At 37.2% G+C, this 27,644-nt stretch overlaps 1 protein-coding gene across 2 annotated transcripts in view; it reads left to right on the top strand.

Moving 5' to 3' along the window:
- Positions 1–27,644, top strand: part of LOC127421476 (syndetin-like) — a 207,381-nt gene that overhangs the window by 103,576 nt on the left and 76,161 nt on the right. For both annotated transcript variants that reach the window (XM_051664540.1, XM_051664541.1), the window contains exons 14-21: positions 2,096–2,187; positions 2,315–2,409; positions 2,840–2,938; positions 5,211–5,301; positions 9,641–9,817; positions 10,882–11,000; positions 17,383–17,489; positions 18,853–18,974. In XM_051664540.1, the coding sequence (XP_051520500.1) occupies positions 2,096–2,187; positions 2,315–2,409; positions 2,840–2,938; positions 5,211–5,301; positions 9,641–9,817; positions 10,882–11,000; positions 17,383–17,489; positions 18,853–18,974 (902 nt within the window). The remainder of the gene's footprint in view (positions 1–2,095; positions 2,188–2,314; positions 2,410–2,839; positions 2,939–5,210; positions 5,302–9,640; positions 9,818–10,881; positions 11,001–17,382; positions 17,490–18,852; positions 18,975–27,644) is intronic.

Raw genomic sequence — 27,644 nt, 5'->3', positions numbered from 1 at the left:
ACACTTGGTGCGTTTGTGCAAACACAATCTGTTCTGATCTGCTATCATGGGTGTAATTGATTTCAATGCCATTTGCAAAGTCTATATCTAATTAAATACAAACACAATGTAGCAATTTTAGATGGTTATCAATTCCAGTGGTTTTAGGCAAAAATGTCAATGACATGGCATGTGGGGGAAAACTGTCACAGAATTTTTAACCTGGCTTTGTTTATTGTGATGTATGCATGTAATTTTAAATCAGCTTCAAAATTTCAAAATAATTTTCCAATATTATTGATGGATCAGAGTGATGGCTTAGCCTTAGCGTTTAGTGCAGATGCTCCAGTATGATTAGCTGCGATGCTTATGTGGGTGATGCAAGTTTGAATCCTGTTTGCCTTTGACTGTTGCCATTAATTAAAAAAGGCCAAAACAAAACCAAAAAACAAACACTCCAAGGACTGCAGTTGCATAAAGATGCAATTATTTTCAATTTAATAGAATTATGTAATGTTTTATAAATTATATTAAAATGTTTTTATATTTTATATGTGTGTGTGTGTGTGTATATATATATATATATATATACACACACACACACACTCTACTGTTCTAAGTTTTGAAACACTCGACTGAAATGTTTCTCATGATCTTAAAGATCTTTTGATCTGAAGGTGTATGCTTAAATGTTTGAAATTAGTTTTGTAGACAAAAATATAATTGTGCCACCATATTAATTTATCTCATTATAAAATAAAATTTAATAATCCTTTTTTTTTTTTTTTTTTTTTTTTAATTGATGACTTGGACCAAATAATAAAGAAAAGCATCCAATAAGTGCCCAACATAGATGGGAACTCCTTCAATACTGTTTAAAAAGCATCCCAGGGTGATACCTCAAGAAGTTGGTTGAGAAAATGTCAAGAGTACATGTCTGCAAATTCTAGGCAAAGGGTGACTACTTAAGATGCTAAAATATAACACAGTTTTGATTTATTTTGGATTTTGTTTAGCCACAACATAATTCCCATAGTTCCATGTATGTTATTCCATAGTTTTGATGACTACTATTTTTCTGAAATGTGAAAAAACAATTATAAAAAAGAATGAGTGTTTCAAAACTTTTGACCGGTAGTGTATGTATATATATACACACACTGATCAGCCACAACATTAAAACCACCTGCCTAATATTGTGTAGGTCCCCCTCATGCTGCCAAAACAGCGCCAACCCATATCTTCTGGCACCAACAATCATGCCACGGTTGAAATCACTGAGATCACATTTGTTTACCCATTCTTATGGTTGATGTGAACATTAACTTAAGCTCCTGACCCATATCTGCATGATTTTATGCACTGCACTGCTACGACACCATTGGCTGATTAGATAATCGCATGGATGATTGTTGGTGCCAGACGGTTTGAGTATTTCTGTAACTGCTGATCTCCTGGGATTTTCACGCACAACAGTCTCTAGAATTTACTCCAAATGGTGCCAAAAACAAAAAACATCCAGTGAGCGGCAGTTCTGTGGACGGAAATGCCTTGTTGATGAGAGAGGTCAACAGAGAATGGCCAGACTGTTTCGAACTGATATAGTCTACGGTAACTCAGATAACTGCTCTGTATAATTGTGGTGAGAAGAATAGCATCTCAGCTATTCTGAGATGTGGGTTAGCACTGTTTTGGCGGCAAGAGGGGGACCTACACAATATTAGGGAGGTGGTTTTAATGTTGAGGATAATCTGTGTGTGTGTGTGTGTGTATATATATATATATATATATATATATATATATATATATATATATATATGTATATGTGTGTGTGTGTATATATATGTGTGTGTGTGTGTATGTATGTATATATATATGTGTGTGTATATATATATATATATATATATATATATATATATATATACACACTAACTCCCCATTGGAATGTCTTTATGTATTTGTCAAGTTTGGGTTAATATGTTTTTTTTTTTTCTGGTTGAGGAGTTCCAGTGCAACTCTCTTTGTTATTGTGATGACTGCAAAGCTAAATAAAACTGAATGAATTTTTTTTTCAAACCTTTCACAACCTATCTGAATTCAAATTGTGTGTTTGTAGATGGCTCCATTGAAGAGGGCTCAGAAGAATCCAATGTGGGCCGCAGTTACATGAAAAAGAAGCTGGAACACGGTTTAACACGCATCTGGCAGGTAGGGAGCGTGCTTTTTACTTGTTTAATTCTGTTTGTTCTCTGTTCCTCCTTTAGGAACCATTAGGAACCTTGATTAGCTTAATGACTCGCCCTCCCACCCCTCATCCCCCTCTCTATGCCCGCAGGATGTCCAATTGAAAGTGAAAGCCTATTTACTGGGAACGGACATGTCCAACTTCAAGTATGACGACTTCATTGTGGTGCTGGATGTTATCAGCAGGTAGGGGCTCACTTACTCATTAGTGCTAATTGGATTGGCCTCCGAGGACCAACAGTACCATTGCCCCCTCCCTTCTGCCCCATGAGAAACACCCTCAAATACAAAACGGGGCCAGGGGGCATCAATGAGGCCGTTTGTTCCCCAGCTAGACAGGTGGCGTGGTCATTCCCATTAACATGGCTCAATTAAAAGGCCATTTTGTGTGTGAAACCACAGCCCTCCATAGTGATCCTGTCTCAGGGTCACTGACTTGTGTGAATGGAGGTGCTATTTTCTGCTCTTGCCTGTACACGTGATGTAAAGTAACTTTTGAGGATTAATTAGATGAGTATAGCACTTTCTTCCAGCCTACATTGATCCCGCCTAGTGGTTGTTCAGTCGTTTTCTCTTTTTCTCTTGTCCATTCCTCTGTTTCTCTCTCGGCTGACAGGTTGATGCAGGTGGGAGAGGAATTCTGCGGCAGCAAGTCAGAGGTTTTGAAGGAATCCATTAAGAGACAAAGTGTAAACTACTTTAAGAACTATCACAGGTGAGATTAGCGACCCATGGCCCAAGCTGACCTCACTCACCATCAGTTAACTGTTTCTTATTAGCTTTTAACTCAGGATGTTGTCAGTACAAAATACAGTTGCCATATGAGCCACATCAAGTGAAGTGAAATACATCTGACGGGATATATGTATTGCATGGGAGTAGTAGATCGGATTTATATATATTTTGTGGAGACCCATTTTTGTGGATAAGTGTAAATGGAATTTGCATACCCGATCGGATAGCAGTTTCATCAGTCAAGACACACAGTGTGTAGATAGGCCCTGAGAAGACAAACAGAATGTTGTTCCATGTAGGTTTTATCCCTACCTCAATATTGTGCTAGTATAAAACTAGAATGGGTTGTACAAAACAATTACATGTTAACCCTGTAAAGCCTGACATAAGAATTGTCCAAAATTTCTATTTTTTTCTACTTTTTGTAGTACCATTAGAGAAACTATAAAAAGAAATTGTAAAAAAACAAAAAAACAAATTGCCCCAACCAAAAAAAATTTTTTTTTTTATGTGTCATATTTGATACATTAGGCTTTAAAGGTCATTATCCTCCTGAGGCCCAGCAATTAATTTTTGTGTAGGATATTTGTTATTTACGTTTTTCTTAGCCCATACATGCTACAGTGGTAAATCTTGGGGTATTATCACAGTACTCCCTGGGCTTTTCAAAGATACCAAATGTTTGAGAGTTTGGCCATGACAACTTCCTCTCCTTGGTCTATAAATATGGATTGAAATGTATCACAGTTCATACACAATATGAATAAAATATACATTTTTCAATAAACAATTTTTATCATATGTATTTTATGCACCAAACACTACATTGACATTTAAAAAAGGAAAATGGCTGCATATAAGAAAATATACAGAAATATTAGTTCACGTTTTAGATATATCTTATAAAAAGTATGTCAGAATTTTCAAAGCTCTGTGTTTTTTTTATATATTTTTTAGTGGGTATGAATGGAAAGGAATGGTGATTGAGAGATATAACTCAAAAGCCTGTTGTATCATATTTGATACATGAAATTTCAACAGGCTTTTTCAATAAAATAATCTACAAAATTTTAACCTAGCACAAGTTGCTTATATTCAGCGAATACTCATTTTAAAATATCAGTAATAATATAATAATTACTGTCACTTTTACTTTATTAAAACAAGCTTTCATTTATCCCAACATAAGAGTCACTTTTGGTGCAAATCCACCGCCATTTTAAATAGATCAATATAAACATTGAAACCGCCTTGTTTAACAAATAACCACTAGATGGTGCCATAATCATGTGAAACTTACATACCATAAGTTTTTTGGCTCTTCAGCTTGAACACAGAGTGAAATAGGAGGCGTCAAATGTTGCGTATCATATTTGATACTTACAGCGTTATAGGGTTAAACTACCTGTCAGATACCCATGTCTGAAATGTGTTCTTCAAAACCCTGTACTACAGCCAGCATGGAAAGAGGACAGCCAACCAAATGTCCATTCTTGTAGATAGTCTTTGCTGTAGTCAGTAGCACAAAGACATTTTCTGCTTGACGAAAGGAAGGGCGCTGCATCTCTTGCAGAATTTTACAATTATTTCTGAATATTCAAGCACTTGGGTGGCATCCATAAAGCGATTATGTGTCAACCCACTGAATGCCTAATCTCTGCTGTCACTGTGTCTCCATTAACACATTCTGTCATTACAATATATATTGTGCCCTCTGGCTAAGAGGAAAAAACTTATATTTTACATCCGTTTCTCCTTCAAACGCTGATAGTGGTAAATTTATACGTGTATAAAAATATTACATTCGAAAAACGTGAAGGGATTTATATTTGATAAATGTCAAACTCCCGGCCCACCCTGTTGTGTCGTTGAATAACACTGTGTCTCATTTGAATCCAAAAAACCCATGCAAACTTCTTCTGCTGCTTTGTTTTTCAAAAGCAGTTTAGATACCTGTCAAGATTACTGGTAGACTTAATGTAATGTTCAGCTTTGTGTCTCGTGTAGCGTTCATTGTGAATCGTAGTGTTTGATGTTGACATTTTGTACAAGCCTGCTGGTATTGACCTTGTCTGACAGCGGGCCATCCTGACATTCATCAGAGCGCAACTACCGTCTTTCCTCAAACCTCTGAGATTTACTTTTCCTCTAACTATTAGTGTCAACACATTTAATCTTGAATGAGTTGATTGGCAAAGGGTCATCTGTTGACTGATGCTGACCTCTTGTCATTTCTCCTTGCAACCACACAGAACTCGACTGGAGGAGCTACGAATGTTTCTTGAAAATGAGACATGGGAGTTGTGCCCTGTGAAGTACAACTTTAGTATCGCCCAACTCCACGTAAGTCCTAATTCCACAGATAATAAGACAGCAGTGAAATGAAGCATTGTGACATTTTGCAATCATGACTAATCTGGAACAACTGGCATTGCATCATTTTTGAAGTTTCACATTTAAATGTAAAGGTAGAGTTTTTGACCTGTACTTGCTTCACAAAGACAAGCGTCAGACTTATTGGGGCACCTCCTCATGGAGGTTAGTGGGACAGAAAGTGTTCTTTATCGGAGCCCTTGCAGGAAATGAGATTAATTCACAGTGGATGATTTTTTAAACCAAATAAAACTTCCTGTTTTGCCGTAATGGGGCACTTTACAGTTTAAATCTCAGGAATGGCATGACAGCTTGATAAATGAGGGTAAGCGTCATCACTGATTGTATTCTCCCCTGTAGTCAGGGTGTCATCTGTCTCAAAACAAATGACACCCTGGGAGGCAAGTACTGTATATTCACCCGAGAGTATCTGACAAATAAACCCAAATTCATCTCTTTCAATTATTGTATGCTAAATAGGGTCTGGACACTGTTTTTTTGTGCAGGAAATACAGGTATTTGTACAGGTAGTGGTGGTGGCATAGTGGACTAAAGCACTGAACTGGTAATCAGAAGGTTGATGGTTCGATCCCCACAGCCACCACCATTGTGTCCTTGAGCAAGGCACTTAACTCCAGGTTGCTCCAGGGGGATTGTTCCCTGTAATAAGTGCACTGTAAGTCACTTTGGATAAAAACGTCTGCCAAATGCATAAAATGTAAAAATGTAGGTATTTTGTCAAAGAAATGCCACTAGTTCATGTGGTAGATAAACATCAGTGAGTGGCGTATTAGTGGTCCTCTTTAATGAGCCTCATTTGCATAACGGCTTCCTGCTGCTGCTCTGAAGTGCAAAGCGGTTTAACTGTGAAGAGTTTCAGGTCACTTAGCGATACTGCTCAAAGCTTTTGCTCTTTCACCATTTCAGCCTAATTGTTGATTTTTTTTAATAGACAATATTGCAGATTTATCTTTTTATCCATTTCTTTTTGGAGAGATGTGTACTCATTACATTCAGAATTGTAAGAGCTATTTCTCTGCCTCATGCCTTGTTTACACATACAGCGATTTATAGATTTGTATTATAATACAATTACATTTTAATTAACAATGATTTGGTTTGCTTGCTGCTAAAAATAAATGTCATATGTATCATATCATGTACAAGATGAATGACTAATCAGTGAATGAATCAAATGATTATCAGTGCATGAATCAAGCTAATTTAGAATCCTGACAATTTCTGACATGGTTTTCCATCATTTTTGGTTTTGCAGGGACAAATCATATAGAGCAGTGAAATCACTCACAGTGGCATTAATTAGCCCTCCATCTTGCCTACATCAGAGACTGTATAGATCATTTCAAGGACTGTTAGGAAGTGACATCTTTGTCCCTTGAACATTTCCTGCTAGTTTTCAAACTCATTCAAAACAACAGCAGGAGACACTTCATGTATAGACTTTAATGCGATAAGCGTTAAAGGGATAATTCACCTAAAAATTAAAATTTTCTCATCATTTACTCACCCTCATGCCATCCCAGTACCACTTTCTTTATTCAGCTGAAAACAAACAAACAAACATTTTTAGAGGAATATCTCAGCTCTTTTGGTCCTCACAATGCAAGTGAATAGTGATCAGATCTTTGTAGCTCCAAAAATCACATAAATAAAAAGAAGTAATCCATAAGACTCCAGTGGTTAAATCCTTATCTTTAGAAGCAATATAATAGGTGTGGACGAGAAACAGATAAAAAAATTTAAGTCCTTTTTACTCTGTCTCCTCTTTCACTTCTACATCTGAAAGTCACATGTGGTGCCTGTTTAGTTTCATTTTCACATCTGAAACTAAAAAATTAATTAAATATTATTCTGTTTCTCACCCACACCTGTTATATCACTTCTGAAGATATGGATTTAACCACAGGAGTCTTATGGATAACTTTTATGTTTCCTTTATGTGATTTTTGGAGCTACAAAGGTCTGATCACTATTCACTTGCATTGTATGGACCTACAGAGCTGAGATATTCCTCTAAAAATCTTTGTTTGTGTTATGCTAAAGAAAGAAAGTGAGTGAACTAACCCTTTAAAGGAATGTTCCGAGTTCAGTACAAGTTAAACTCAATCGACAGCATTTGTGGCATAATATTGGTTACCACAAAAATTTATTTCAACTCCTCCTTTTCTTTAAAGAAAAAACAAAAATCAAGGTTACAGAATGGCACTTACAATGAAAGTGAATGAGGCCAATTTTTGGAGGGTTTAAACACAAGCTTATAATTTTATAAAAGTACTTGCATTAATTCTTCTGTTAAAACTCACATATTATTTGAGCTGTAAAATGGTTTAGATTGTCATTTTTACAGTCGTTTAAGGGTTTTAGGGTTTGTTGACGTTACATTATTATGGTAACGAAAGTTGTAAAATTGGCTATAACTTTACACAGACAAGGTTAGTAAGTGATTTTATCACACTAAAATCATGCTTACACGCATATCCTTTGTCTTGGGGCTATACTTTTGAAACAGTGAGTATTTTAATGTAAAAAAATTGGCCACATTCACTTCCATTGTAAGTACATCACCGTAACCTCGTTTTTTTTTTTTCGTTTTTTTTTTTAAGAAAAAGAGGAACTAGTCTAAATTAATTTTTGTGGTTATCAACATTATGCCACAAATGCTGTCGATTGAGCCTAAATTGTACTGAACCCGGAACATTCCTGTAATAACGTTAACACGTTTGTCATAAAATGTCATAATTAAAATGTAAACCATGTTGTTTGGTGGCTGGATGCTCCCTGGATGCCTGGAACTGACAGAAATTAAAGTGTTTAGATCTCCGAACAAGCAATGGATGCATGAATTGCAGCAGTGAAACGAGACGGCTTGATAGGTGCAGTACTAACAACTGTAGTATATGTAGCAGCACACATCTTACGTCTGGTGGGTGAACTAAATTTATGGCAACTAATTGTAATTTTGCGAGGTAGAGCTCTAAAAGTGATCGCTCCCATTATATTGAATTGAGCTGTGCAAGTAATTAACTATTACATTTAGTCATTTAGCATATGCTTTTATACAAAATGACTTACAAATGAGGAACATGACAAGCAATTTATCAAACAAAAGTCAGTAATATCTGCAGTATCAAACTGCTAACTTCTCAGAGTAGCTGGAGTAGCAGAAAAAGACAAGAAAAGGGGAATCCTTACCTTGTCCACACAGACAGCTTCATTGAACGGCTTTATTGCTTATAATAGGAGTGCTCCAATATTCCTGATCTCTCCGCTTAGGAAATAATTATGAGCATCTAAACTACAATACAATTTTGTCGCCTCTCTTGCGTCAATGCTCAGAATCAGCAACACATCTGGATAAGTCACTTCAGGTAAACGTTTAATGTTCTTTGAGAAAATATGTTACCTTGAAATGGTCTATAGAATGAGATGGGTCACTGGTATACAGAACTTACAAATGGGTGAAATTAACAGTTTAAAGAGCCAGTCCCCTTTTCATAGAGACATCGCCTGTCAGATTTCATCAAGAACGCACTTGTGCATCAGTTGGACCAGACTGAAAAAAGTGTTTTTTAGCATGATCTCAGCTAAAGAACACAATTAATGATATGATTGTCATTAGATTTTATTTCTGATTTAAAATATGTTATTAGTTTGTTATCTTGACAACCTTTTTGGAGATTTCGATCCTTCCCGATTCAAGTACAGTAGATAGGAACTGTTCTTGTGTCCATAGAAAATAGCATCCTGCAGGCTGCCTAGCAGCATTACATTCATTGGCCTGACTTGCCTTAAAAGGACTTTGCCTACTCTCTACAACAGGACCTCATAGGACATGGTTCATATGTGCTCCAGTGTCTTCACTCCTGCTGGTAGTATCGCTGGACATAACCTTATTGCACCGCTAGTGGTTTTGTTGTTGTTAATGGCTGACTCTCTTTGAAAGTGACTCTTTGGCCGTTTTGGCAGACTCTTCGACCCTTTAGTCTTTCAGGCAGCAAATATAGATGTCCATTAAGCAATCTGCAATCTTTCATGGTAAACCACTGACTTTGATGGGAAACATTGTTAGGTCTGAGTCTACAAGGCCCTTTATAATATTGACCTCGCTGCATTAGCATTCTACTCCAGGCACACTTCTCTGTGGCAATTTAAGATTCTCTGAACATATGCCAACATTTGATTTATCATGTGATAGATCAACTTCCTTAATAGGTGTTTGATCTATATGATACGACATTAAGCAAACTAAAATATGATGAATCCCTTTTTATTTGTTCATCTTATTCAGGAGTTTAAGTTCATGGGTCAGTGTCGATCTCCATCAGTATCTCCAAGCAGACAACCAGAATCCACAGATCTCGTGGAGGTTTCTCTCTTTGGGCAGTACCTACAGGGTGGAAACCCCTTTGAGATGCAGATAGACAATAAAGAAGAGGAAACGGATGATGTCCTGGCCTCTAATGGGGTATGTATTGTTATGGTGTAGTTGCATGTTTATTACATTGTTACTAAACATGTAATAACAGTTTAATTGTGTGTTTTGATTAAGCAATATCACACATGAAAGAGCACTGTTGTACTGAATATCAGCATGACCTTAATTCTGCCATAGGCACGAGGAAGGTGACCGTTCATTCAAGAGACCTGCGCTAACTGTTGTGTAATTAGATTTAAATTAAATTGACTATTTTCTTCACCACATAAACTCTTTGCTAACTTATGGGACCGTTTCCTCTGTATTTCATCAGTGCATCAGAGTTTATGTTATGTTGCTTGCCATCAGGCTTGTTCAAATGAGGATTTTATTATCATTTACATTTACATGGATGGGTTTATCAGATGCTTGCTTACTAAAATGACATTCAATATTCTGTGCTTGCAGCACTAGATTACTGCTGAAATGAGAAAATAAATAGAAGTGAAAATTAGATTGCATGTAAATATTTTGGAGCGTTAAGTTGCTTATTGTCCTTATAACTGTTGACAGAGGGCACTGTTGCTAAATGGAGTGTACTCATCATTATCAACACACTGTATGCCGTATCTGGTTATATTGTTGTAATGAAAGCAAAGGCTGTATGTTGATAACAGAGCGCAAAAGCCCTTGGTAGAATGCTTTTACCCAGGGCGAACAAGATGAGTTGCATTCTGGAAAGTGACATAATTATTCCACACTGTTTTGTTCGTAACCAGAGACAATGTGAAATGTCCACCCATGGTTTTAACATTATCTTTATATTCAGTTATGTTCTTCAATTACTGGAGGGATCATTCCCAGGTTACCTATTTATTCATGTCGAATTCTCTGTACATTATTTGACAGCGATACATCAAAGGCATTTAATTTCAAGGCCAGCTCTAAACCTCAGAGAATAAAGACTGAATCATTGTGCTATTTCTTTGTAATATGCTTATTGTAATTCCTCATTTCACAGATCAGTTTTCTTCTTTGTTCTGACCATTTGATTTTTCTGTTTCATTTATCTTTCACTTTTCTCTACTTTTATGTCCTATTCACTCTCTCCTTAGTATGAGTCAGATGAGCTGGAGAAGAGTGTGTATCAGGATTATGACAGTGACAGTGATGTAGACGAGGAGCTCAAACAGGACTATGTAGATGAACAGACCGGTGACGTGCCAGTGAAAAGGTCAGTATCTGAGTCACCATCCAGGAGCTCACGACACACAGTACTGTTGAATTTGTATTACTGACTACAGTGATTGATCATGAAAACACAGTTGATTGTGTGACTTAATTTTTTCACTTTAGAAGCTTTCATTTCTAATGATTTGATTGGTTACAGAGGCATTGTGGGTGTTACTCTGCAGTGTTGCGAAAGCTACTTTGAAACTGTAGCTTCACAAGCTACAAGCTACTCATAATTTAAAGTAGTCAAACTACAGCTGCTGTTTTAAAAAAAAAAAAATAGTTAGCTACACATTATTACAAGTTAATAACAAAAAATAGCTACATTAAAGCTGTTTAAATAAGAAAATATTTTATAGAATATATTATTTAATTCTGCAATCAGAAGTTCGCTTGATATGTATTTAATTAGGGTGACACTGTAGGCCCGCTGCAGCCTCAGCTTTCTGTTCTTGGCTGACAGAAGTGGAACCCAATGTGGGCTTCTGGCGTTGTAGCACATCCGCCTCAATGTTCGACATGTTGTGCATTCTGAGATGCTATTCTGCTCACTACAATTGTACAGAGGGGTTATCTGAGTTACCGTAGCCTTTCTGTCAGCTCGAACCTGTCTGGCCATTCTCCATTGACCTCTCTCATCAACAAGACATTTTTGTCCACAGAACTGCCACTCTCTCGTTGTTTTTTGTTTTTCGCACCAATTTCTATACACTCTAGAGACTGTTGCGTGTGAAAATCCTAGGAGATCAGCAGTTACAGAAATACTCAAACCAGCCCATCTGGCACTAACAATCATGCCACGGTCCAAATCACTGATATCACATTTTTTCCCCATTCTGATGGTTGATGTGAACTTTAACTGAAGCTCCTGACCCATATCTGAATGATTTTATACATTGCACTGCTGCCACACAATTGGCTGATTAGATAATCGCATGAATAAGCAGATGTACAGGTGTACCTAATAAAGTGGCCGGTGAGTATATAAGTAAGTGAATTGTTTATTTTAACCAGTTTAATACATGAACTGTCCAAAAGAACTGATTCACTTAAATTATTTGGATTTCCCAGTGGTATACGTATATGAAAACAAGAAAACCTTTGTACTTGAATAATTTAAGCATGTTTGTCTGGTCAAAAAGAACTTACTGGGGTATTTAATTAGTTGTTACTAAGGGTTCACAGAGATTTTAGATCTTTTTAGTGAAATTGATGATGTCTTACTGTAATTAGTTGTTTCGTGTTAAGTAACGATTAGAGTGATTAGTGTTCCCTTTGGTGAAGTTGTATCCTGTTCAATCCATATAATTTTTCCTTGCACAAATGAATGTGCATAGTTGAAGTGCAGCTTCATCTGCACTTCTTTGGGGAATCAAGTTTAATGACTTACCTCAGTCATTATTTTCTTTTGAGACAATTAAATTAAGTAGAAACAATAATATTAAAGTTAATTTGAAACAACGTGCTTTTATTTGTTAAATCTCATTCGTGTGACATACCTGTTTAAGTAATCAAAGTTGAATGAACTGAAACATTTGTGTACATCTAACAAAGGTTTTCTAGTTATGCTGACCTAAAATGACCATAAATTGAAATTACTTAAAAGTGTTATGCAAAAATGCTACATATATACTACCGGTCAAAAGTTTTGAAACACTTGACTGAAATGTTTCTCATGATCTTAAAGATCTTTTGATCCGAAGGCGTATGCTTAAATGTTTAAAATTAGTTTTGTAGACAAAAATATAATTGTGCCACCATATTAATTTATTTCATTATAAAACTAAAATTTAATAAAAAAAAAAAAAAAAGTTTTTGAAGTTGATGATTTGGACCAAATAATAAAGAAAAGCAGCCAATAAGTGCCCAACATAGATGGGAACTCCTTCAATACTGTTTAAAAAGCATCCCAGGGTGATACCTCAAGAAGTTGGTTGAGAAAATGTCAAGAGTACATGTCTGCAAATTCTAGGCAAAGGGTGACTACTTTGAAGATGCTAAAATATAACACAGTTTTGATTTATTTTGGATTTTGTTTAGTCACAACATAATTCCCATAGTTCAGTTTATGTTATTGCATAGTTTTGATGACTTCACTATTATTCTAAAATGTGAAGAAAAAAAAATTATAATAAAGAATGAATGTTTCAAAACTTTTGACCGGTAGTGTATATTTTAAGTAAATCCAACACATCATTGTTTTCAGTATACCAAGATTAATCCTACAGAGAGGATTCATAAAGCTTGTGATTTAACAAATATTCATTAAGTTAAAATGTCCATGTAGGCATTAAGTGTGTGTGTTTTAGTATGCTGTACAGTTGCAATCGAAATTATTCAAACCCCCTGACCAGCAATACATTCTGGTGATGTGAATTAAAACACATCAACTAAAACCTCAGTAAACAGTCAAAGTAAGTTTTTAATACACATTTGAGTGATTTTGAGAACAAAGAGTTCAGTTTACCCAAATTTAAAAATAAAAAATCTCCACAAATGTCATGTCAAAAATATTCAACCCCCAAAGTCAGTCATTTGTGGAGCACCCTTTATCCTTAATAACAGCAAATAAATGTTTCAGGTAAGTGTTCTCAGGCTTCGTACACCTCTCTATTAGAATTCTTACACATTTCTCATGAGCAAAAGTTTCCAGCTCATTGACATTCTTTGGTTTCTGTGCTACCACTGCTTCCTTGAAATCCCAGCAAAGGTTTGCAATGGGATTTTAATGATGGACTGAAAGGGCCATTTAAGGACATTCCACGACCTATCCCTGAGCCAGATTTTGGACAACTTGGATGTATCCTTGGTGTTATTGTCTTGCTGGAAAGTCCAGTGATCACTGAGCTTCAATTTACACACTGAAGGCATCACATTTTTCATGCCAAAATAGCCTGATACCCGAAAGAATCCATGGTGTCAGTCACATAGTCAGGATAGCCGTTTCCTGCAGCCGCAAAACACCCTCATAACAGGACTGACCCACCTCCATGCTTGACTGTGGGGATGGTGTCATTCTTGTCATCACCTTGTCATCTTACTACAGACGTACTGCTGACCCATGGGTCTAAAACTCATTTTCAGTTTAGTGTCATATGTCTATAAAACCTTCTTCCAGGACTCCACAGGTCTTTCCTAATTACTTCTTGAATTTTCAAGTCAACATTTCCCTTGGTGAAGTTTTGCTTTCTTCCACACCCCAAGAAGGTTGCTGTTGTACCATATTTAAAAAATGTATGAATAGTGCTGCCAACTTTGTCTATTGGAAATTGAAGTGCCTTGGAAATGTACTTTTAGCCATGACCTTTCTTGTGTAATGAAATAATGTCCTCTATTAGCTTTTGAGGCAGCTTATTTTTAATTGCATTTTTTGCATAGAAATACATGTTTACTTACAACTCTAAACTTAAATTTTAAAACTTAAATAAGTGCCATTGCAGATTGATGACTTAATTTTGTTTTCAATCAGTTTACTTTAGCCTTACATATTTAAGAAACAGCTACGTGCAATAGGGGTTGAATAATTATGACATGGCTGTATTTTTAAAAAATCCTGCTATTTAGAAATATTAGGTTATACATTCACACTATGCCTTTGAATGTGTCACTCAACTGATATAGATGTAAAGTTTAAAAATTCTGGGTCATCAGAAAAGCTTATCTTTGTAAATCTTTACTGTCTTGGGGGGGTTGAATAATTTCGATTGCAACTGTGCATTCAGGTTGCTCATCAATTCATTCATTAACCTTAGATAAGGGCAGAAGGCAGCAAACACTATTCATTTTTGGACCCATGTTCCCTCTCAGGCAGCTAAAGTTGAAATTCACACTATGTACACTGAACACACATGCAATCATTATCCTCTTATCAGAGAGAAGGGCTTTAATTATTCTATGAAGAATGAGCCTTTTAAGTCCACAAGCCCCCCATTTAGAGTCATTCTGAGCTTTGAAGTTAAAAAAAACTGAGTCTCAAGGAGATTTTTAAAATCGCTCTCTTCGGTATCGCACATCGTAGCTGCTTTGCCGGCTACGCGAGTATGCAAACACTGACATTTTTCAGATTTTGTTCTTGGCTTCTCTCCTTGTTTAAATGTGATAGAAATGATATAAATCAAGTATGATTAGGGATCTAAATGCTGATGAATATTTAATGCCTGTTTGTTCCTCACATAGATGACTGACAGTTTTCACCACAATAAATCAGTTGGTGCTTTACATGTTGTGAAACGTAATTGTTAGAGACTGCGAGATGTTGAGGGATCTAATACATTTTGTTAATTTAAAATGATATAAAAGTGCCTCCACAGTTACAATGACTTATTTAAAGTCACGTTATGTTGTGACTGGCTTCAGTGCGTTGTATATCTGAGGTCTCAGACTACCTGCCCAATTCCATACAAGCCCCTCAAGTGTTTATTTTTAAAAGTTTATCCTTAAAGGGATAGTTCACCCAAAAATGAAAATTCTGTCATCATTTACTCACCCTCATGTCGCTCCAAACCTGTATGCAGTATGTTGAACACAAAAGAAGATATTTTAAAGAATGTTTCAACTGTTTTGTCCATTCAAAACAACACTGGACCCTATTGACTTTCATTGTATGGACAAAATGTATTTATTTTTTTCCCGAAATAACTTTTTTGTGTTCCACAATTTACTTTCAGCATTTTGATTTGGACCTTTAGGGCTCTATTTTCATGAGTGCGCAAAGCACAGCGCTACACACAACGACTGTGTGCTTCGTCTTATCCAATTTAATTTGCCTGCTAATTCTAAATTTAATTTTCGTGCCAGTCAAAGCGCAAGTTGGCATTGGTGGGAGTGTTTGCGCTATCTGTGGGTGTATGCGCACAAACTGAGGGTGTATTGTATGTTATTGAAGTGGCACAAAGCGCAATTTGCTATTTTCCTGAAAAATAGGTCGTTGAGCTAAGACGTTTCAAAAGCAGTTCTCTTTTTAGCACAAAGTCTAAACTCAGTTCCAACATTTGCAGTTTGGAGATTCCAACAGCAGGTGGTAATAAAGTTATTGCCCAAACTCTGGAAATATAGTGGAAAATCAAATTATTTCCCTAACAATTGGCATTTTATGACACAAATATTTATGAGATTTTTGTTGAACTATCTGTATTTCATGGTTTATTTTTTTATTATTATTATTCTGTTCATATTTACAGTTTTTTTTACAAATTTGAATTTTTCCACCTGTTGTCTTAGAATGATTTTAAATCACTGCAAATGGGGCCAGTGAAAGAAGTTGGAGAGGGTTATATGTTTGGATTTGGTATGATTTTTTTGACCATTTCATTATTTTGATTATATTTTAATTAAGTGTAATTTGAATTTAGAGAAAAAAAAAAAAAATTTCAATAAATGAATAAAATTTTTCCAAATCTAAACTGTAGAAGTGAGTGCTTGCTGATACAATCACTGTTAATACTAGCCATGATTTGTGTATCAGTAGATCAAAATGATTAATAATACTTACATTCTCTGTAATTTAATGGAATGTACATCAAAATCCTGATGTCACATTTTTTATGCTTCTAAAAGGAGCGTGTCACTTTCATAGAAATATAACTATTTTTTTTTAATTCATTGCATACAGTCCATTTACACAACCAACTTCTTATGAATGTGCTGTCTGTGTCGCTGGTGATTGATAGGGAATGGACTATTTAATAGGACACAGACGGTGCAACAACTAGAGAACAACCTCCGTATTAAATTGCACTTGACTCAGCCAATTAGCGCTTTGCGTGTGAAATTTCGCCACACCCACTTGTGCCTAGACTTAGTACATGCTTGCATGAAAATACCAAAACTTCATTGCCATGTCCACTGACTTTGCGCTTATTATTTAAAAGCATAGCACTGCACTTAGCGCTAGTGCTCTTAAAATAGGGCCCTTAATGTTGGTTTGCCTATTAATGTATAAAAACATTTGGATAAAATTGGATGAATGAACCTGGATAAAACTGTCTGCTACATGAATAAATGTAGATGTATTTGGCACCTGATTGTGCTCACCACCTAGCTGGTGGCCCCCAGGTAATTTGACTTTGAGACCCCTGCTGTAAAATGTGTATTAATTGGTTCATGAACTCAAGTACTTTTCTGTTACATGTTTCTTGGGTACTTTATAATTATAATGTGCCAGTTAAGTTATTTTTTCATTATCAAGGCTAATGCAATGACATACATCTATGATAAAGATTATACATACATCTGCAAACCAGAGAGACCACGGACTTCTGTTCCATCTGAACCCATGGTAGTTTAATGAAGAGAGTGTTTGAATGAGACTCCAGTTTTGAGGTCATTAAGTTGTCATACTGACTCAGCATCTGTGTGTCCCTGTGCCGTCCCCTCTTAATCAGCATGTCCAGAGAGACCCTTCGCAGCCGGAAAAGGTCTGACTACAATCTGAACCGAGTCAATGCCCCCATCCTCACCAACACCACCCTCAACGTGATTCGCCTGGTCGGTGAGTAATAGACCTCTGACCTTACAACTACGCAAGACTGATGGTGCATGATAAAGTTGACCCTAAGCAAGGGACAGCAATTTGCCCTCTAATTAGCTGGCTAATAACTGCATTATTATGAGAGAGGTGCGTTCACAGACTCAGCTGTGTTCTGTTTCATTTTCCGGTCATTAACTTCATTCTGAGCATGTACCTGCTCATCTCCTCGGGTTTATTTGAACACATGTTTGAAAGGATGGCTGAGACGATCCATTAGTTTTAAATATTCTATGTAAGCAAAACTTACAGAATACAATCATAAATCCCTGGGAGTTGTTTTTTCCAGGATACTTTGCAAAAAGCGTTAATGTTGTGAAATGGAGAAGGTTTTAGGATATGAAAGTTTAAAAAACATTTTTATAAAACAGATAGGTCTGACTTTAAATTCTGTATGGTTGAGCCACGTTTGGTGCAGTTGTAAAAAGAACTATGAATTCACACCTTTGACCACACATTATTTATTAATGAGGCACGTTGTTAAGTTGCTTGGCAACTGTAAACAGCCTACCGATATAGGTAGGTTACTTGATGGAAACAGCTAAATGACTTGATGGAAAAATGGATTATTCCGATAATCAATATTTAACCAAAAATTATTTGCTATGCATAATGATGTTAAAAATTATTTAAAAAAATAATTAAATAAAATAAGGATAGATTTGGTAACTTTACAATAATGTACAATAACATTAACTGCATAAGTTAACATGAAGTAACAATGTATACTTTTACAGCACTTAATCTTGGTTAATGTTAATTTCTACATATTAATACATATTTAAAATTAGAAGTTGTGTTTTGTTAACATTAGTTAATGCTTTATGAACTTAAAATAAACTGTTGTGTGTGTTATTAACATAACACAAATTAACCAATATTAATTATTTTAAATATATTGTTAATTGTTAAATCATGGTACCTAATGCATTTACTAATGTTAACAAATTCAACTTTAATGTGAACTGTTGTTTAATGTGACATTTCATTTAGATTGAATAGTTAACATATTGTACATAAATAATTAAACTGACTGAAATTGTAATAAATAGCAAAATAATAATACAAACAAATTATTAATAAATAGTGACCTTTTTAAATTAATGTCACAATATCTTTGGGTGGGACATTTACCAAAATGTTGTATTTAATTTTTGTAGATATTACATTCGATGCATTTATATTTTGCTTACTCAAGTCCCTTGAACAGTTTTTATGTTATAAAATGCTATATTTTATTATTATTATTATTTATCTTTGAACTGTATTTGAACTTTGTTTGTTTGCCAGTGTTTTAGGTTTTTATGGATTAATTTTACTTTTATAGGGAAATACATGCAAATGATGAATATTCTGAAGCCCATCGCCTTTGATGTCATCCACTGTGTGTCTCAGCTCTTTGACTATTACCTGTATGCTGTCTACACCTTCTTTGGCCGCAATGACATGGTATGTTTTTAAAACGCACACAAAATTACAGCATTGTTGTTCTCATCCACGTTCAATCTCCTCCATGTTAACATTATGAAATATTTATTATATACAAATGGATGTTTGCCGGGGTCTGTTGTATAGTCCCTCTGGATGGCACATGTTCATAAAGCAAAGCCATTCCTCTCATTGTTTTCCCACTAATGTCTGTGAGCCTTACGGGCATGCACTGTTCTATAATTACTTCCATTATCATGTGAGCAAGTGTTTAATGATATGCTTGGATTTTGCCCCAGGAGTCTGGACGCTGAACATCGATGAATAAGTTTAAATTTCTGAACTAAATCTCTGTGACTTCATTGGCATGCTGCGGTTCAGCATTCTTTGTGCTTAGATTTGTATGTAGTATTTTGCTTCGGCAGTGAAGTCTCCCTGCACAGCAAAAATCAACTTACTTGTATACACAGTTGGATGGATGCACATCATTGATCCTAGTAGGGGGGAGTTCAAAACAATTCAGAAAAAGAAAATTAACCTGCAGAAGTTCACGACTAGAATTCTCTTTTGTGTCATTTCAGTGCAGACCTCTCAATATTGAAGCACCCAAAGTCCTCTAAGATATGTGTGCAGAAGGCAGACTCCAAACAGTTTTGAAAAAAGCTAGAGATTTCTTGAATTGGAGCTATACGTAAATGACCCACATTTTAACTGCAGTCAATCTGCATTTCCATTGGTTATTAGTATGAAACTGAAGCTTTGAGAAATCTTATGTGGAAAATATGCAGCTCTGATTCATTCATGAGATAATGAACACACTTAGTACCATACAAAGATTTCAAATAAATTTCAGCTCCAAAGAAAGTTGAAAAAATTTAAAACATATGGAAGCCGAAAGAGGCCATGGATTATTTCTGTCTTGTTTTCTCAAGATCATAATTTATTTTTCTTGTGTTCTCAACATTACAAAAGTCTTGCAAAAAAATAACAAATAAATACAGTTATCTTGAATTTTTATTGAGTTATCTTGAGTAAATAGACATAAAATAATAGAAATGCATGTTCTCTAAATATGTACATTAGTAATCAGTTTTAGGTGCCCTGCCCTTCTAAATATAACTAGACAGCATCTTAATTATCCTCGCAATTGTCACTCTTTAAGACTCACTCAACAAGCCTTATCTACAAATGAAACATATTTCAGCCTATTTTTAAGATTTATGCATTTAGGTTTTTTAATTTTATGATAACACTTTACCATAAGGTTCCATTTGCTAACATTAGATAACAACATTAGTTAAAATGAACTAACAATGAACAATATTTTTACACTATTTATTAGTCTTAGTTGATGTTAATTTCAACATATACAAATCAGTTTTTTAAATCAAAAGTTGTATTTGTTAACATTAGTTAATGCACTATTAATAAACATGAACTAACAATGAGCAATTGTATTTGAATTAACTAACATTAACAAAGATTAATGCATGTTGTAAAAAATATGTTGTTCATTGTTTGTTCATGATACCTAATGCAGTAATGAATGGAACATTATTGTAAAGTGTTACCGATTACTCAGTTCAATTTAATGGATTTTTCGTTATGAAATGGAAATTTGTAAATCTTAAAAGGATTTTTTCATTATTGCCCTCAACACAGCAGAAATGTCCCTGAATATAGCACAACTTAGCAGCTCCAATAGGAGAAACATTTTTTTGCTCTCTGGAGCACTGTATTTATTTTCTATGGACTGTCTCTAATGGCCTTATAACTTATGCCGTCTCAGCTATGAAGAAGTTAATGGAATACTGAAACTAATCCTCACCTGTAGCACCTCTGCAGGGAGTTTCCTCTCATTCGCAAGTCATTGCAGGTAAACTATGCAATGACCCCCAATTAGTTGCTATGCAGTTTTCTGTTTGCTTTGTAGAAAAGTCTTAGCTAGGAACCTTACAGTAACTCTGGGTAATTTATACTTGAGTGCAACCTTCCTCTTCTTGGAGCAAATACTTCAATGTTTGCTCACACAGCTCTTCAAAACCCTGGTACATGACCTGATTGCTACTCTTTGACCTCTGTACACTACAGAAATATTGCAAGACATTCCACATAAGGTTTGAGCCTGTCAGCCATCCTCCCTTGGACCCCCTTTTGTCAGACCTTTGCAAAGTAAAGCAACCTTTCCATGTCAATGTCTTCTGTGCGAAAGGGTGTCAGGTGGTCCGTGTCTCCACCACTGCAGGCTGACAATAGGACTTTCCCTCCCAGGTATCATCCACTTAAACACAATTCTTGAATTTCAAGACTGCCTCCTCAACCTCACAATGACATGGGGCTTTTTTAGCACTGTTAAAGGTTTCAGTACTTTCCAGAGCAAGTGACAAGCTGAGGCCTAATTAGGGCATTAGATTCTTTCTCACTATTTCTTGCCAATATGAGATGGTGAGGAAGGCAAGTTTGTAAAACAAAGAACAGATTATAAAAGTAATCAAATGTAAAGCTCAATTGCTTAAATTATTGGCACTGTCTTCAATGCATGAACATTAGATATACTACATTAATACTGATTTGATGTTGTTGGAGTTTGACTTAAGCAGGGTTGTAATTAAAATTAGCTGTAGAAATTTATTTTTTCCTTCAGGCTTAAATTTGTGTTCCCATTTGATTGTAGAGGGCTTATTAAATCTACTGAAGTTATTCAGCCAAGAGCCGTGAGAATCTTTTTGTTTGTCAGTATTGTTGTTTAATTAATATTAATGACGTGATATACAGTGGAAGGTCTACTGCGAGGCGTAATGCAGTGATGTGATATTCCGAGACATTCCTGATTTTACATCATTTATCAAATGTTTAGATTTACTTAAGATATAACCTTAAGTAGCTGGGTAGCTCAGCGAGGATTGATGCTGAGTACCCCCCGTGGAGTCACAAGTTTGAATCCAGGGCGTGCTGAGTGACCAGCCAGGTCTCCTAAGCAACCAAATTGTCCCAGTTGCTAGGGAGGGTAGAGTCACATGGGGTAACCTCCTCGTGGTCGCAATTAGGGGTTCTCGCTCTCAATGGGGCGCATGGTAAGTTGTGTGTGGATCGCGGAGAGTAGCATGAGCCTCCACATGCTGTGAGTCTCCATGGTGTCATGCACAGCGAGCCACATGATAAGCTTGACTGTCTCAGAAGCGGAGGCAAACCCAGATTGAGATGAGTAACCGCGCCATCACGAGGACCTTCTAAGTAGTGGGAATTGGGCATTCCAAACTGGGAGAAAAGGGGATACAAAAAAAAAGAAGACATAACCAGCTGTGTTTAATGGGCATTTTGATCAGGAATGCATTTGACCATTAACGTACTCTGGTGGTAGGGGCGTGGTTGAGCACCGGCTTTTGAATGGAGAGCAAGATCAGGAGATGAGAATGGTAAGGATCATCACCTGGTAATGATTGTCTCTAACAGCTTTTTTTTATTGTATTGAGAGTTAGAGACAGATTTAGGAGTGAGCCAGATGCCAGTGAGAAGAGATAGAGAGCTACCACATGCACCCAGAGACTGTGCTGAACTGTTTCCACTGAAAAGTGTGATTTTGAGTTGCTGCTGCTGAAAAGCGTGAATTTGAGTTTAAAATAAAGATACAGATTTGTCGTCTCCCGCTTCCTCCTTTCTCCTAACTGCGAACTTGTTACACTGGTGCTGAAAACCAGGATCTAGGAGGAAATACACTGCCATGGAAGCCTCACCCTTTTGGAGGATGTATTCAAGACCCTCGCCAGCATCTGCCAGACACAACATCAGGCCCTCCTCGATCTGCGCACAGAACAGGAGCAGCAGTTTATTGCACTCCTCCAGGCCCAAACGGAGGACCGGCAGGTGCCCCAGGAGGGTGCTGCCGCCGTGACCCCGTGACCCCACGATCGCCCCATGTTCCGCTAGTCAAGATGTGCCCCCAAGAAGATCTAGAGGCCTTCCTGGAGCTCTTTGAGTGGACTGTGGGGGCCTGCAGATGTCCAAGCACCCAGTAGGCCGTCCGGTTAATACCACTGTTGTCCGGGGAGCCCAACTCGTGGTGCAGCAGTTACCAATGGAGGACCTCCTGGTATACACTGACTTGAGGAAATCCATCCTGCAACGGGTCGGCCGGACACCCGAGCAGCAGCGGCAATGCTTCTGCTCGCTGACCATTGGCAGCACGACCACCCATTTGCCTTCACCCAGCTGCTCCGGGACGCCTGCCGGAGGTGGTGGCTGGCGTAGCTGTGATTGACTTGGTGGTACTGGAGCAGTTTATCACTCTACTTCTGAGAGAGACGGTGGAGTGGGTCCAGTGCCACTGCCTGGCATCACTCCAAATGGCCATCCAGCTGGCAGAGGACCACATAGTGGCATATTTTGGAGCCGACGAGCCCCGAGATCCTTCTCTCTCTCTCTCCTGTCTCTCCTTCTTTCCGTCCTGTTCCTCCTCCCCGGAAATGGGGGGTGCCCCCTCCCAAGCCGCCTCGACTTCGGGGACTGCACTACCCGACGCTTTCCCCTGTCCCTCTCCACTCTCACTCCCAGGTTGGTGGACCCGCTGCCACGGGCACGAGAATGGAGTCTGGGCCGGTCTGCTGAAGCTGTGGGGAGCCCGGGCATTTCTGGGACCAATGCCCAGTGATGGAGGTGGGGACATTGGTTCGGGTCCCTGGTGCGCCGCAGGCCGCCCCCGATCGGGCTGGGATTGGTGGGCTTGGTGGATTCGGGTTGCAGCCAAACCTCCATCCTTCAATGCCTGGTCCAAGACAAGGCTTTGGGTGCTAGTCACAAGGTGAATGTAAGGTGTGTGCATGGGGATATCCACGATTATCCTGTAGTGACTGTGACGATTCAATTTCGGGGGCAAAAGCATAGTGTCGAGGCTGTGGTTAGTCCCAGACTCACCCATCCGGTAATTTTGGGCACGAATTGGCCAGCGTTTACCACTTTATTAAGGGAAATTTGCGCGTATGGGTCCTGTAACAAAGCGTCTCGGTGTGGGATTTGTGATGCGCTGGCTGGGGAGGCAGAGTTGGGGCGGTCTACGTCAGATCTGTGTCAGGATGATGTAATGGAAGGGGAAGTCTCGGCTTCCCCAACCCTTTGAGGATTCCCCGCTGGGGATTTTCCTCTGGTGCAGATGTGAGACGAGACCCTTAGGCATGCCTTTGACCAAGTGAAAGTGACTGATGGGCAAGTCTTCAGCCAGACATTGCACTTGCATATCCGTACTTTTCTATTTTGGCACTAATGTGACATTTTCGCAGTTAGGGGAAAGGAGGAAGTGGGAGACAGCAAATCCAACTCAAACGGTATGTTTATTTTAAACTCAAATTCACGCTTTTCAGCAGCAACAACTCAAAATCACGCTTTTCAGCAGAAACAGTTTAGCACAGTCTCTGGGTGCATGTGGTAGCTCTCTCTCTCTCTTCTCACTGGCATGTGGCTCACTCCTAAATGCATCTCCAACTCTCACTGCAATGACAAACAGCTGTTTGAGACAATCATTGCCAGGTGATGATCCTTACCATTTTCATATCCTGATATCGCTCTCCATTCACAAGCTGGCCCCCAACCATGCCCCTACCACCACACGTACACTGTACACTGTACTGTAGAAAGACTGGTATCAATTGTTTTTTTTTTTTGTTTTTTTTTTTGCATCAACCAAAGTACCAGTCCTTTTGACATTTCTAGTAGCATCATTATGTACACGAACAAGTATACTTTTTCATTCGCAGATCATTCCCGAAAAGGCATTTATGCATGGGCCAAATACAACCTATCAGGGCATTTTCAAAACTTCTATGTCCTCTGAAGGAAAGGAGGAGTCGTAAGGAGAACTGAGCTGCTAGCTATTTGCATTCAGCAAGGCAGAGCTCATGATAGGACTTCATAGAGTGATCTGAATTGCACTTCTTTCCAAAACTCATAGATCCTGAACAGTGTGGTAAATTTTAAATTAAATTTTTTTTAAATTAACATTGGGGTTCTGAAGTCCACTTGAGAAAATGCTTTTATACATATAAAAACTACAGAATTCAAGGAGGGTGTACTTTCTTATTCCCATGACTGTATATAGTGAACAGAAAACAAAATGACATCCATGCAAAAAAATAAATAAAATAAATAAATTAATTGTACCTCCTCACAGTACGTAGCACTACAAGTTCCCATCTTCTTGGTGGAATTTTGTGATCGCAATGAACGTGATGGGGTATAGCGTGGTAGAAGGTCACTTAAGTGCTGCGGAGCTAGACCATTCAAAGCTTTGTACGCAGTTAACAGAATTTTAAAATTAATACATTTACCAGGTAGCCAAAGTAACAATGGTAAAATGGGGCTAATATGATCATATTTCTTGGTTCTAGTCAGCACTCTGGCTGCTGCATTTTGAACCAGTTGAAGTTTATTTATTGAACTTGAAAGACATCCTCTCAGTAATGCATTACAATTATCTAGTCTTGAGGTCATGAACGCATGAATTAGTTTTTCAGCATAATCAACAGAGAGCAAGTGTCGTAACTTAGTAATATTTCTGAGGTGGAAGAATGCAGTTCTACAAACATTGGAAATTTGATTTTCAAAGGACAGACTGGTATCAAATATAACACCTAAGTTCTTTGCTGTAGAAAACGATGTAACAGTACATCCATTGAGAGTCACATTATATTTTAGCAGCTTATTTTAGATTTTGGTCCAATAATTAGTACCTCTGTTTTGGTGGAATTGAGCAGAAGGAAATTTCTGGCCATCCAATCTTTGATTTCATTGATATACTCTGCTAATTTGGAGAATTGTGAAATTTCATTGGGTTTAGAAGAAATATAAACTTGGGCATTGTCGGCATAACAGTGGAAACTTATTCCGCGATTCCTGATGATATCTCCCAGGGGAAGCATATATAAGGAGAAGAACAGAGGCCCTACAACTGATCCCTGTGGTACTCCATACTTTTGTTTGATTTGAGAATTCTTCATTTACACAGACAAAATTGTAGCTGTCTGCTAAATAGGACCTAAACCATGCTAATGCAAGTCCACAAATGCCAACATAATTCTCAAGCCTATCCAAGAGAATGTGATCTATGGTGTCGAAGGCAGCGCGAAGATGTAAAAGCACTAGAAGAGAAATACAGCCGCGATCAGATGATAAGAGCAAGTCATTTATAACTCTGATAAGTGCAGTTTTTGTAGTGTGATGGGGCCTAAATCCTGACTGAAATTGTTCATATATACCATTTCTCTGTAAAAAGGAACATAGTTGGAAGGACACAATTTTTATAGTATTTGTGACATAAATAGGAGATTAGAAATCGTCTATAATTAGTCAGTTATCCAGGATCAAGCTGTGGCTTCTTAATAAGTGGTTTAATAACTGCCATTTTAAAGTTTCTTGGGACATGCCCTAGGGATAGTGAGGAGTTAATAATATTAAGAAGAGCTTACAGGGGATACCTCTTTTAAGAGCTTAGTTGGTATTGGATCTAACATATATGTTGCTTTTGATGTTTCGATAAGTTTTGTTAAATCTTCATGACCTATGACAGCGAAGGATTGAAGTTGTTTGTGAGGAAAATTATGAGACACTGTTTTCTGAGGTACTGTGACAGACGATTGCATAATTCCAATTTTATTTCTGATGATTTCAATTTTATATGTAAAGAAATTCATGAAGTCATTACTATTGTGCTGTGACGGAATATCTGGTTCAGTCAAGGCTTTATTCCTAACCAATTTAGCAACAGTACTGAATAAACACCTAGGATTGTTGTGGTTATTTTCTATGAGTTTGCTAAAAATGCTGACCTGGCAGTTTTTAGTGCCTGTCTGTAGCTACAGACACTATCCTTCCATGCACCACGAAATACCTCTCATTTTGTATTCCTCCAGTTGTGCTCCATTTTCCGAGCTGCTCTCTTGAGAGCATGAGTGTTATCATTGTACCATGGTGCAGGGCTTTTTTATTTTATTTAATCGAAGTGGGGCAACATTGTCTAGAGTGCTAGAAAAGACTGTATTTATATTTTCTGAGATTCTTTTTATACAGTATTTAAAGTTCTTCTAGACTTTTTGGCTTACTGAGTATTTGAGACAAATCTGGAAGATTATTAGTGAAGCTATCTTTAGTGGTCGAAAGAATAGTTCTACCTGAACAATAATGTGCTGCAGATTGAGTGATATTAGCTAATCGCAGCATACAAGAGACGAGGTAATCAGATGTCATCGCTCTGTGGCAGAATTTTTATAGTATCAACATCAACTCCATATAACAGAATTAAATCTAGTGTATGATTATAGTAATGAGCTGGTCCTGTCACATTTTGTCTGATTCCAAAAGAGTTGAGAAGTTGAGAGTTGAGATTATTAGCATAACAATTTCAGTAAAAAGTTGAATTAACAAATTAACATGAATTTCTGAATTTGTAAGTATTTGGTTTGTCTCCCTTTTACTTTAATCACAGCATGCACTCGAGCTGGCTTGGATTCAACAAGTATACACTACCGGTCAAAAGTTTTGAAACACTCGACTGAAATGTTTCTCATGATCTTAAAAATCTTTTGATCTGAAGGTGTATGCTTAAATGTTTGAAATTAGTTTTGTAGACAAAAATATAATTGTGCCACCATATTCATTTATTTCATTATAAATCTAAAATGTAATAAAAATAAAAAAAAATTTTTT

Source organism: Myxocyprinus asiaticus, chromosome 30 (assembly GCF_019703515.2).
Source record: "Myxocyprinus asiaticus isolate MX2 ecotype Aquarium Trade chromosome 30, UBuf_Myxa_2, whole genome shotgun sequence".
In the NCBI taxonomy this organism is placed as follows: Eukaryota; Metazoa; Chordata; class Actinopteri; order Cypriniformes; family Catostomidae; genus Myxocyprinus; species Myxocyprinus asiaticus.
The sequence above is the reverse complement of the archived record's forward strand: the minus strand, read 5'-3'. Positions and strand labels throughout refer to the sequence as shown.